The sequence below is a fragment of the Elgaria multicarinata genome, chromosome 5 (assembly GCF_023053635.1).
Source record: "Elgaria multicarinata webbii isolate HBS135686 ecotype San Diego chromosome 5, rElgMul1.1.pri, whole genome shotgun sequence".
Lineage (NCBI taxonomy): Eukaryota > Metazoa > Chordata > Lepidosauria > Squamata > Anguidae > Elgaria > Elgaria multicarinata.
The window spans coordinates 63817841-63830106 of record NC_086175.1 but is presented as its reverse complement, the minus strand read 5'-3'; the positions used below and the strand labels follow the sequence as shown (position 1 = coordinate 63830106).

General features: G+C 37.8%; 1 protein-coding gene across 4 annotated transcripts in view; it reads left to right on the top strand.

Annotated features, from left to right (window-relative positions):
* DMD (dystrophin) overlaps positions 1-12266 on the top strand; it is a 1279927-nt gene that overhangs the window by 571803 nt on the left and 695858 nt on the right. For all 4 annotated transcript variants that reach the window (XM_063126497.1, XM_063126496.1, XM_063126495.1 and 1 more), the window contains exons 31-34: positions 2486-2596; positions 5187-5360; positions 5486-5641; positions 11198-11368. In XM_063126497.1, the coding sequence (XP_062982567.1) occupies positions 2486-2596; positions 5187-5360; positions 5486-5641; positions 11198-11368 (612 nt within the window). The remainder of the gene's footprint in view (positions 1-2485; positions 2597-5186; positions 5361-5485; positions 5642-11197; positions 11369-12266) is intronic.

Below are 12266 nucleotides of genomic sequence, written 5' to 3'. Positions count from 1 at the left end.
AAAACGACGAGCCAAGAAAATAATCTTGGCTGCAGAATGGTGAAGAGAGACCAAAGAGGAGAGATGAGCATAAGGAAGACTAGTCAGAAGAAGATTACAAAAGTCCAAACGGGAGATAACCAAAGCATGTACAAGGGTCTTAGCAGAAGATTCAGATAAGAACGGACGGATCCTAGCAATGTTATATAGGAAAAAACGGCAAGACTTGGCTACAGCCTCGATATGTGAGGAGAAAGAAACAATGGAACCAGTTACCTAGGGAGGTTTTGGGCTCTCCCACACTAGAGGCATTCAAGTGACAACTGGACAACCATCTGTCAGGTATGCTTTAAGGTGGATTCCTGCACTGAGCAAGGGGTTGGACTCAATGGCATTACAGGGCCCTTCCAACTCTACTGTTCTATGATTCTATATGTGCATTAGTGAACCACCTACAAATATTTTAAGAACATAGAAAAACATTGATGCAATCATATCAATATGTCTTTTTGAAATCATAGCACACATGGATGTTGGTGAGACAAGAGGCATGTAGAGGGAAGAAAAATTCTTCCTTCCATGCACTTCCAAATCCCTCTTCTTTATTTCCCAGTCTGAAAAGGATCAAAGGTGGAAAGAAACGGAAAGCAATTAACATGGAGAAAAGAGCTCTCTTTGTCACGGTATACTCTGGCTCAATTTAATCATGAAGGGTGAACAAGCAAGAAGAACTTACTAGTGTGCCATTCCTTTTGTCCTCAGCTGCTACATACAGCATTGGCATATCATGGCAGTAACCACCTAGATCTCTGGTATGCTTATGCTGGGCTCTCAGATTAGGCTACCAATTTTAAATGAAACACAAGGCCCATGGAACATTGCATGGGGCAAACCATTTTAATATGTCTGATTTCTTGTTTAAATCAGTCTTCTGATTCTACCCACTCCCGTCATCCCAAGCTGGGAAACAGCTTGGAAGAACAAGCAGGAAGGAGATAGCAGCAAAGGGGCATGAAAAAAGAGGGTTCTCTGCTAAGCACATTCATTTGTGCTGCCATCCTTTTCATCAAGAAATATCTCAAGAAAGGAAGCTGCCTGGACTGCATTATAGAAATTGGGGTGTCCCCTCTTGCTTTTTATGTGTTCTCTGCTCCTCCCATTCTCACCCCTCACACTATTGTATCTAATGTGAAAGAGGAGGAGGAGGAGGAGGAGATATGTAAATTCGTCAGCAAGTCATTTTTTGAGAAATTGGTCTCCAACTTACCACCACTGCATTGAATGAGATAAAAAGCATTCTTAATATTAAAAGTGCAGATGAGAAAAGGCACAGTTTCTCATTGCTCATTTTGTTCATTTTGAACTTACTAAAATTCTGTTGTGAGATATATACTATTATATATATATATATATATATATATATATATATATATATATATATATAAATAAAATTAGATTTTCAGGTACATGGCATATCCTTCATTAGCAATGTATTTATAGAAAATGTGGAGTGGCTGGAATGGTTGTTTGGTTAAAATGTGAGCTCGATAAAACCTTGTGGCAGATTTTTCTTTCTCATTTTGCAGTAATGCTTCTAATATTCTTAGTGATGAGAAAGAAAGCTGTCAGATATTTTCTGGCATAGCTGTTTTCTCTGGTAATTGTTTCGCAGTTTCTGCCACTAGCAGATATTCATTTTCAAACAATTTACACATAAATTGGTTTGAATTGTTCTAAATTAGCTCATATCAGTGTGCAAGATATGCATTGTTTTCCATGGCATACATTGGTCAGTATGGTACAATCCAATTGGTTTTTTCTTATGAATCCGATCTTTCATGGTGTCAAGGGTTGAAATTTGCATTGTAATAATTTGATCACCTACTGGTTCTTGCTGAAAATGATAGACAGAAATACTTGCTTGAAAATCACTGGGATGATTACATTTAATATTCTTTCATCAGTGTGCTGTTATATATTTATCCTATTTAGCAGGGAGCAAGAGAGTTTATGTTGTCCAAACCAAGACCTTTTTTTGAAATAATTTTAATGTAAATATTGTTAATATATTAAGATGATGCAGTTTAACTAATACATAGAAACAATTAATCTGAATGTCAAAAGGATCCTGGATAAGCTGTTTCCAAAGAAAAGGCAAACAAAAGCAATAATTTATGAAAAATAGTTATATTTAATTCTACCTGGAAGGAGAATAGATTTTCCCATTTCTCTTCTGCCTGTCTGTTCGACAAACACACACACGCCAAACCTGCTCTAGAGGGTCTGTCCAATCCTCTGGACAAAATTTTGGGGTTGCCTTGGGGGCTGCAGGGGAGAGGGGGGCATCCATTGTATCCATTCTTTTGGCGAATGGATATTGTTGGATTTGACCTGTAATAATTTCATATGATTTCTTCCAGGGAACTATATATATAAAATCTTACATATTTTTCTTTTTAAAAAATAATCTACTTTGATTTCAAACACGTCTGAGTTTTTTCAACAGAAAATTCAATCAGAGTTGACAAGCCATGAGATTAGCCTGGATGAAATGAGAAAACGGAACCGGGGTAAAGATGCTGCTAAGAAGATATTCTCCCAAATCGATATTGCACAGGTTTGTACATTTCTCTTCCGTTTTACATATTCAGTTTAAATCCTTTCTTTAAACTACACAGATATGAACGACTCAGTCATTATAAACAAATAATTGTTACTTTGAAAGGTGCTTTCTCCAGTTTTATTCCTGTTTGCTTAGTTTATAATATTTGCATTTGATTTAGGATGAGGCAGAGGAAAAGATAGGATTTGTTAAATCATTGTTTCAGAGTTGACTCAATTCATTATTGACTCTTTTCTCAATGTAAAGCAGCCAAACTGAAACACCTAGCTGTTATTTTTTCTTTATTTTCATTAATACCTTTTGTCACAAAAAACAATGCTTTGACCAAAGTATTTTTGAAATGTGAAACTAGTTCAGTGATCCCAAGGGATCTTTCAACTTCTTTTCATGCTGAACAGCTATTGATGCCAGATGACAAATTCTATTTGAAATAGAGGGGGGATGAAGATGATGTTTATAATATGGTATGGCAGTCAGATGTTCAAAAAGGCCAAAAAACCCAAGCACCAACTATTCTTGTTCAAGCCATTTTCTTCATCACAACCTTTTTGTATCTGAGCCTTCATGTTTAGGAAATAAACGTTCTGAAATATAACATGAACTTGCCAATAGTTAAATGTTGCTAATTGTACGCAGCATTTTGAAACTCTTATCTGCTGTTTAACTTGTATAAATATACTATTATAAGCAGCTTCTGGTGTAGCAGAGAGACCTGGTGCTGATAAAACAGAAAGAGAAAAAAGCGTTACTGTTCCTATAGAACTCTTTGGAAGGATTCAACCATTATTGATGTTGCCCAGGCTCTAGTGGTAGTGCACCTTTGGATCTTCCACCTAGCTTGGATTAATTATTTCCATAATGAATTATTTGGGTTATCCTTATCTCCCCCTTTCCCAGGAAGATGGTCTGAAGCTGGTGACTGAAGACTCTACTCCCCTGTTTCAAGTTATCTGCCTTTGTAGATGACAAAGAGAACTTTTTAAAACCCAAGTTTTACGCTTGTCACTTTTGTTACCATGTAATAGAAGCTAGCTGTATTTTATAATGTTACAGCTGCAGCCCTATTGCTTATCTGTTGGCCTCCGAGAGACTGTAGGGATTTTTTAGAAGGGTAGCATTTACATCCTCAGAGGTGCTCCTGCTGCACCTGTGTAGATATTGGGCCAGTTTGCGTGACTGAACAGCCCACTATGACTTAAATTCATTAAACCCCTACGGTTTACAAAACAACATTAAGGCTCCTGAGCTTTCAACCAAGCACCAAAAAGCAGGGAAGTTGGGTGTTAAGGCTCACAAGCCTTAACATCACATCCTCCCTAAGGAGGCAGAAAGTGCAAGTGAAATTCTTATTCTCCCAAAGCAGATAAACCATGAGGACAGGATGGAGAATATGATATGCAAAGGTGACTGTGGGGATGTGGAAAACTGATGTCGAACCATTTAGGGCCAGCTACTTCTCTCTTTTTTTAGAGCATCTCTTCATATTGAGAGTTGCAACCCAACACATCTGTCAGGCACCAGGTTGGGGATGGCTGTTCCAGAGCATCGGCAGGCAGAATGTAGATCTCAAGATGTTTTAGAGTTCAAATTGTAAAAGCCCCTACCAGCATGAGCAGTGCTCAGGAATGCTGGGAGCTGATGTCAAAAACATCAGGATAGATCTATTTTCTGCCCACATCTGTTCTAAAGAATGATGTTTTTCAGCATTAAGATTTGTGATCCATCAAGGAACTCCAAAAGAGCTGCATCACTTTAAATAGACTGTCTTAAACAAAATGAAGCGACAATGAATGTATCTTAAATACCGAATCCAGACAGTTCTTCAGACTTTAAAATTAGTTTTCAACACATGGCATAGGTTTTCTGTTTTTTTAATATCAGATATATGGTGTTTGGGGACTCACATAGAGGATATTTCTTACGTGTTCAGCAGTGTGAGATCCATGCACTAGTGTATTTGGCTAATTTTAATGTAGCCAATTAATTATTAGAGCCTTCTCCAACCTGGTGCTCTCCTGCTGTGTTGGACTACAACTCCCAAAATCTCCCAGCTAGCACAGCTTGCTTGGGGATACTGGGAGTTGTAATCTAGCACATTTGAAGGGCACAGGTTGGTCAAGGCTGAACTATAATATACTTGTAGACAACATATTCTAAGGATATTGAGCTCATTATTGAGTTCCAGATTAGCATTACTGTCTTTGTGATTACTTGTATGGAATTTTGGGGAGCTTGCTCTCAATCCAAAGAAAGCTACAGAGGAGTGCACAGTGAAATTGCTTGCCAGATACCTGTATGACTTCCATTTCATGCTGGGATTTCTAGCTTTTGGATATTAATAAAAGGGGAATATAGGAATCCCTCAAAGACCTAAGTCCTATGCATGCTTTCTAACGCATGGTACAGGAGATATCCAAGATCTTTCAAAGTATGTAGAAATAGAACTGCTCTGTGCCCCATTTTAAAAATCTAAGGACGCTATCATTGTGTGTGACTGGCATTCATCACTCAGAATATCACAGCAGCGAGACTTGCTATGCATACTTTGCAACCATATTTCTCCTGTCTCATGTGTCCTTTTCAGAAAAAACTACAAGATATCTTCATGAAGTTTCGCTTGTTCCAAAAGCCAGCCAATTTTGAGCATCGGTTACAGGAATGTAAAAGAATTTTAGATGAGGTAAAATTGCAAGTGCCGAAGTTGGAGTTGAGGAGTGTTGAGCAGGAAGGAGTGCAGTTACAGCTTGATCATTGTATGGTGAGTATTTCAAGTGGAGTAATTCACATGCAGTTTGACTTATCAGATGGTTCTTCCAATATTTTCCAAAAATCAGTGTAATTTTATTTAAATAAAAACAATGTTTATCTCTTTATGCTGGCTAGAAATTATATAAGACTCTTAGTGAAGTGAAATCAGAAGTGGAAACAGTCATAAAAACTGGACGTCAGGTTGTACAGAAACAGCAAACGGAGAACCCTAAAGAACTGGATGAAAGACTGACAGCTTTGAAGTTGCAGTATAATGATTTGGGTGCGAAGGTACGTTCTCCATCATTCAGTGCAAAAGTAATTTCTTTGTCTTATTTATGTCTACTTTCTTAGTGAGAAAATATATCCTTGCCATTAGTGGAACATTCAGAGTGGCCATTTAAATATTCAACTAATGTAACAAAACTATTCATTTCATATAAGATTGAAATGTCTGTGAAACACATTATATCACTTTGAAATAACTAGTAACTTCTGTCCTAATCTATTATTCAGATTTAATTGGAAGGCAATGGGGAAAGGGGCAAACTGGAAGTCCTATGTCCAAGCTCTCTTGGGGGCTTGTGAGCACTCGTGTGTGGATCCGTCCTGGCACTGGACATATCTGCCTGGGAGGGCTAGATGCGAGGGCGTCCATTGCCCTCGTAGACCCAGGCAAACTCTTGCAACATCTCTAATGGGGAGTACATTAGAGATATTACATATGACAAACAATATTAAGAGCTTCTAAACCACTATGTACGGATAGCTTGCATCCATGAACCAATATTTTTATGGGGTTCTTTGTATATTATATGGAGTTTTTATATGTGAAATTAGCATATTGGCAGCTACATTCTTAATGTTGATCCTTTTTACAAAAAATAAAAGAAAAAAGGATACCTTTCATTAAACAAAAATGAGGCAGTATGTGCGTTTCAGGCTTATAATCTTAAGGAAGACAAGACACACAGAGAAGGATAAGGAAAAGGGTGATGTGCAAAATTAATTAGCATAGGCAAAATTTTATTGTGAATTTAAATGCACAAATGAAATGAGCCTGATGGATGTCACAAAATAGACAGCAAGTCAGGGACAGCAAGTGAGGATGGGTTCAATAAGAGAATGGAGGATGTAATATTTGTTTTACAGAGGAGAAGGAGATTTTAGCAGTAAAGAGTACAAAAGGACAGAGATAGAGAGAAGAGCATAGAGATAAGTAGAAGCAAGGGAATGGTGACATTCTATTTCAATCTAATAGAAGTGTAAATAAACTACAAGGAAAAAGAAACCGGCAATGTAGATAATGTTAGTGTTGAACAGAGAAGGTCCAGGAAGGCCCAGCAAAAAGTGTTGCAGTAGTCAGTGCAAGTAATAATGTGAATTGAGTGAGATTTTGGATTGTCTCAAAAGAGAGAAAGGGATAATTTTGAAGATATTACAAAGATGAAATCACTAGATATCCAATTGAGTGGAAGGGGGACTGCAAGAAGACCCAAAGGTAATAACAGTCACTGATGTTCTAGTTGTTTTATGACATAGTGGTAGCTGATTTAAATGTTGCATCCTTGAGTGTTTTTTGAGAAAGAAATTTAATAAATAATGATAAAATAAAATAATACCAAGATTATAATAAATAAAAAGTAGAATTGCCTACTAGGAGAGAAAATGGGAGATTAAGAGTGTGTGAGACAGAGTGTGAGAGGAGGATGAGAATGGGGTAGAAGGAAGCAGAAGTATAGTTTTATTAGCAAGCAATTTTAAGGAATGAGAAGTCACCTGGAAGGAGATAACAGTGATGAAAGAAACTCACCATGTGGAATGGGCTCAGGCTTTTTTTTTTAAAACTTTTTTTAGAGAATCTCAGGTAAAGTATGGACTTTTTATGAGAATTCTCCAAAGTTCAGAAAGAGCTTTGATCTGATCTTTGGAAGAAAAAAAGGAATAATAATTCAGCAAATGATAATGAAGCCTGTATAAGCCCTGGTTCCTGGCTCAATCCTCTACAGTATGGGGGCGGAATGTGCTTCAGATGATCACTGGAGCAAGGTAACAAGGCTAGTCAGAAAGCCTTGCCAATTAAGTTGTAATGAGCACCCCATCAGTTGCTCATTATCATTTTGCAGAGTTGATAAGTCTTGCTTGCAGGCTGATAACCAGTCCTATAAACCTTCTTGCAGATGTGCCTATGGAAGGCATTACCAGATGAGTAGAATGCCTCAATCTGACCTGTGGTGGATACCACACAGATGACATAACCTATGGTGGATTTCTGCTGTACTTGTAATTCCCTGTTTTGTTACGCTACTATGCATTATAAGCAATAATTTCTACAGATTCTTAATTATGGTGGCTCAGCATGCATGAAAATATAAATTTAGAAAGCGACATAGGCTGTCAGAATGCCCTTAAAGAGCTTTCTTAGAACCTCTGTTACGTACATCTATCCTTCCAATTACATGTGTTTCATATGTTTCCTCCAAGGAATGCAGTCCCATATTCTTCTCACAGTAATATTGTGTAGCAGGCTAGGCTGTAAGACAGTGACTTGCTCAAGACCATATGGTGAGCCTTATAGCAGAGCAGAGATTTGAAAACAAGGCTCCCTGACCCCATGTCCAGAGCACTCAATCCACTACGGCTACAGCAGACAGTGGGACTTTAATATTTTCAGCTGTATGGAATTCATTAATATCACCATTGATGCTTCTCCCTACTCACTGACTTCAGCAACAACATTACAAGTTGACATCACTTCTAGATATGAGAAAGCTTGGGTAAAAAGAGTGGGGAGGGGACAAAGTCAGGAATCCCCAAAAAGAAACTTTAAAAAATTCATCCCATTTTTCCAATATGTTTTTTCCCCAAGCCTTCACATCTCCAATCACTTCCAACAAAGTTATCACAGTGGTGCTCAAACTATATGCAACATGAATCTCTGAGTTTTGTTTTCTCATTTAAAAAAAACCCTAAAAACTAATTAGTCTCTGCTGGCTGCAAGTCAGAAAGGCAAAGGGTGAGCAGATGTAAGCTACTTAATCTTTTCCCCTCAGATTGGCTTTCAGCTCAAAATCACCTCACCCAACTGCTTTTTCAACTGTGGGAAAATGATACAGGGAAGACGTGAGGATTTTGTATCTTTCCGCCGAAAGGCATGTTTAGGAGGATCATTTTGACTTGATAAATTACTGGAGAGGAAAACAGTCTTTTTAACTATGAGCCCTTCCACAACCTGATTCTAGACCAGGGATGGGCAACTTTTGACCCTTCATATGTTTGGTCTCTGATTCCCTTCAGCTCTAGCCAACATGGCCAAAGGTGAGGGATGATGGAAATTGTAAGCCAACACATTTGAAGGACCACAAGTTGCTCACTGCTCTAGACTAATTTTGTTTTGGAAAAGGCATGGATGGCAACCATGTAGAGCGCCATGTAATGTAATGTAATGTGTCAACTTATCTTGCCCCCAGCTTGCTGGTGGGTGAGATGATGAGCTTTGCACATGGCCCCAGAATGAGAGAGAATAAAGGCTGGTGGCAAAGCAGAGTACAAAAGGGGGTGGAGCAGGATGTTCTAAGTCCTGTTCTGCCTGTGGTGCACCCTCTTTCTTGTGGAATAGTTGCTTTAAGTATTAAGAGATTGTATTGAGAAATGATATGCAGACCAACTGTGTAAAAAAGAAAGACCTTAAGATGGCAGTATTTCCTATATTTCTTTTATAACATTTAAATTAAAAATGAAGAGAAAAGAATGACATTAGCCTTTGATTGCATACAACCTTCCTTAGAATTATTTTAATACTTTCCTCATATAAATAGAGAAAGGAGCAAAACAATGTAAAGTTAAAACTGCATCTATGTTTATTATCCTTTTTTATAAATTCAATAAAGTATCACACTTTTACCTAATTCAACAATTAGAATTATAGAAATAAACATTAATATTAAAACTTTTTACCCCAAAACCAAAGGAACCAAACACACTTATCTTGACCATGGGTTTCAATGCAGATGGTAAACATACTTCTGAATAATCACATGCATGGAGCTGAGCTGTTAGTAGTACACAAACTGCTTTTTAACAATTAAGAAAATTGTTTAAATGGTGAAGTTAGATTATCAAGAGTTTTAATGGAAAACATATTTTTGCAGTATCTGTATCTGCATATAGAAAAGAATTGAGGGAATAAGCTGTGGTAGCTAAACACATAGTGAAAGCTTTTAGATAAACTACATTTAAAATAATAAAGCTGTGTAGTGGATGTTGTGCTTGGCCAATCCTGATGTAAAAAAATTCTAGTGTGATGGCAACAAGCTAGTGAGGATAAAGGGAAGGTGATTGTTTATTCATCACCACCATCATCATCATGATCACGATCACAAGCACCACCACAAGCATCATCATCATATATTGCTTCTGAAATAGCTATTGTCTCTGCATTATTCTGAAATAGAAAATGTATTTTGAATCTGTTTCTCTGAACCTGCCAATTAAGTTGTAATGGCTGAGCTTTCAGCAGCAAATCTCTAAAAATCCAAACTGGGTATTTGCAAATTAACATTTTCAGAAATGTATAGCATGTGGAAATCTGCAAGAAATTCCAGATTCATTGCCTTTCAGTGCCCTAAATCTAGTATAACATTAGCGAAAGATATTGCTGCATTAGCAGAGCTCCACTGCTTTTTCTTGTTGTGCAAGCACTAGCCGACCACTTTGTAAACCTAAGATCTGCAAACGGTTGCACATCCGTTTGACCCAGTAGTTGTGTAAGTAGTAGACTTCAGTTGGATTCTCCCCTTGGCATCAGAACGTGATTTCTGCTAGTGCAATAGCATTTGTACTACTGGAATAACACCGATGGCTACAAACCAATATCTTTTCAATATCTGTTTCAAATTATGCAAATGCTACAAGTATTATTAAACCTTTCAAAGCTATTGTTTATGATTTGGCTACTGTATAGTCATTGACTTGGATCTTAATTTTTTCACTCTACTTTCATTCACACAAGTAGAGTTGTGCACATGAAGGAGCCCTTCCATGAGCGGAACTTTCCTTCTTTGAATGGAATGAAAATGGATCCAAGCCATTCTCTTAAGAAGATACAATGTCATTTGAAGTTAAACTAAATGAAAATGCAGGTGCTACCATAACATTGAAGTAGCAACTGAATAACAAATAAATTGCTAATTTTCATTAAACTTACAGGGCTCTATGTTCCAAGAGGTGCTGCTATAATTGCTTCCATTCAGCTCTGATTTATAATTCTGGATGCCTGCTACAAGATAACTAAGAGAGATAGCAGTCATATGTTGAACTGAATAAAAGAAAACTGCAACGTCAATTGAATTAATATATTCAAAAGTTCAGCATTAAAAGGGCATAGAAACATAACAGCAGCATATTTAAATATATTGCATTTATATTCCACCTTTTTTTCCTCCAATGAACCCAAGGTGGTGTACATCCTCCTCCTCCTCTCCATTTTATCCTCATAACAACAACCCTGTGAGGTAGGTTGGGCTGAGTGTTTGTGACTGGCCCAAAGTCACCCAGTGGGTTTCCATGGCCAAGTGTGAACTAGAACCCGGATCTCCCGACTCCTTAGCCACTACACCACACTGTAACTAGAGCTCTAAGTGTGAGGCCTAGTTCTGGGAAGTGTAGATCTCAAGTGTAAGGTAGATAGCCTCTACAATTATGGGGCACTGATAGTGGAACCTTTTGACCAAGAATGGGTAAGAAAAATTACAGCCAAGGTGATTGTCATGAGTCACAGAAACGCTTTGATTGGTGGAACATTTAGGGGCTTGGACTCTTAATTCACCCCCCTCCTTTCCTCTGCAGGTGACTGAAAAAAAGCAAGAACTAGAGAAATGTTTGAAATTATCTCGGAAACTGAGAAAGGAAATGAATGCTCTGACAGAATGGTTGGCAGTGACAGATTCAGAACTGACAAAGAGATCAGCTGTAGAAGGAATGCCTATCAATTTAGATGCTGAAGTTGCCTGGAGCAAGGTAATAATATATATTTTCCTCCATTGTAAACTCACATATGTTTTCTTGGAGTTATCTCACTGTCACAACAAGACTTTGTATCCCAAAGTTGTATACAACATATAATTTAAACTATAAATAGTTTCCGTAGTGTCTTTTACTATCAATAGTGTTTAATGGGAAGTGATATATACTGGAAATATACTGTAACAAGAAAAGTTGGAGCCCAAAATTTATTACATTAATCTTAAGTTGGACAGCAGGATGGTTTCAGAAGCGATACCACACTTTTAACTTCTTGCCAGGCTTAGGGTGCTGTGAGCAGAGGAATATTTCAAAACAAATCCTCCTCCATAGCCTTTCATATTATTTATTGAGAGATGTCCTTATCTTGACCTTCACAGTTTGCTATTTTCTTCAAGCTTAAATGGAGGACTTATTCTAGTCTCATTGTCTAAAGTACCTCATTGTTGTTGTATCAATAAAAAATGCCAAGCACTGGCCAGGTTCGCACATCACAACAACCTACTTAAAAAAAAAAGTGGGTCATCATGAACACAGAGCTGTCTATACACTGTGTCAGTTATATGCAGCCACCATGGGGCTTTTCCGTGAAGCTGCACTTTTTAAAAGTTGGGGACTTACCCTGATTTTTTCCTTTGGGGCAAAGTCACTATGGCTCTTCTGCCATGTGACCTCGCTCCGTGGTTGAACCAGGGGGCATTCCATGTGGATGGTGGCCAATGATTGGTCACCAGAAGCCAGGAAGAGGCCAAGGGGGCAGCCCTTTCCCACTTTCTCTTTAATATTTGGTTTCACTTCTTAAGATTCATTTCTGCTCCTATTTATATTATTGTCCACATTAAAAGAAAGTTAATGAAAGTTAAAAGCTTTTAAGCAGCTACTATGTGGTTCTTGG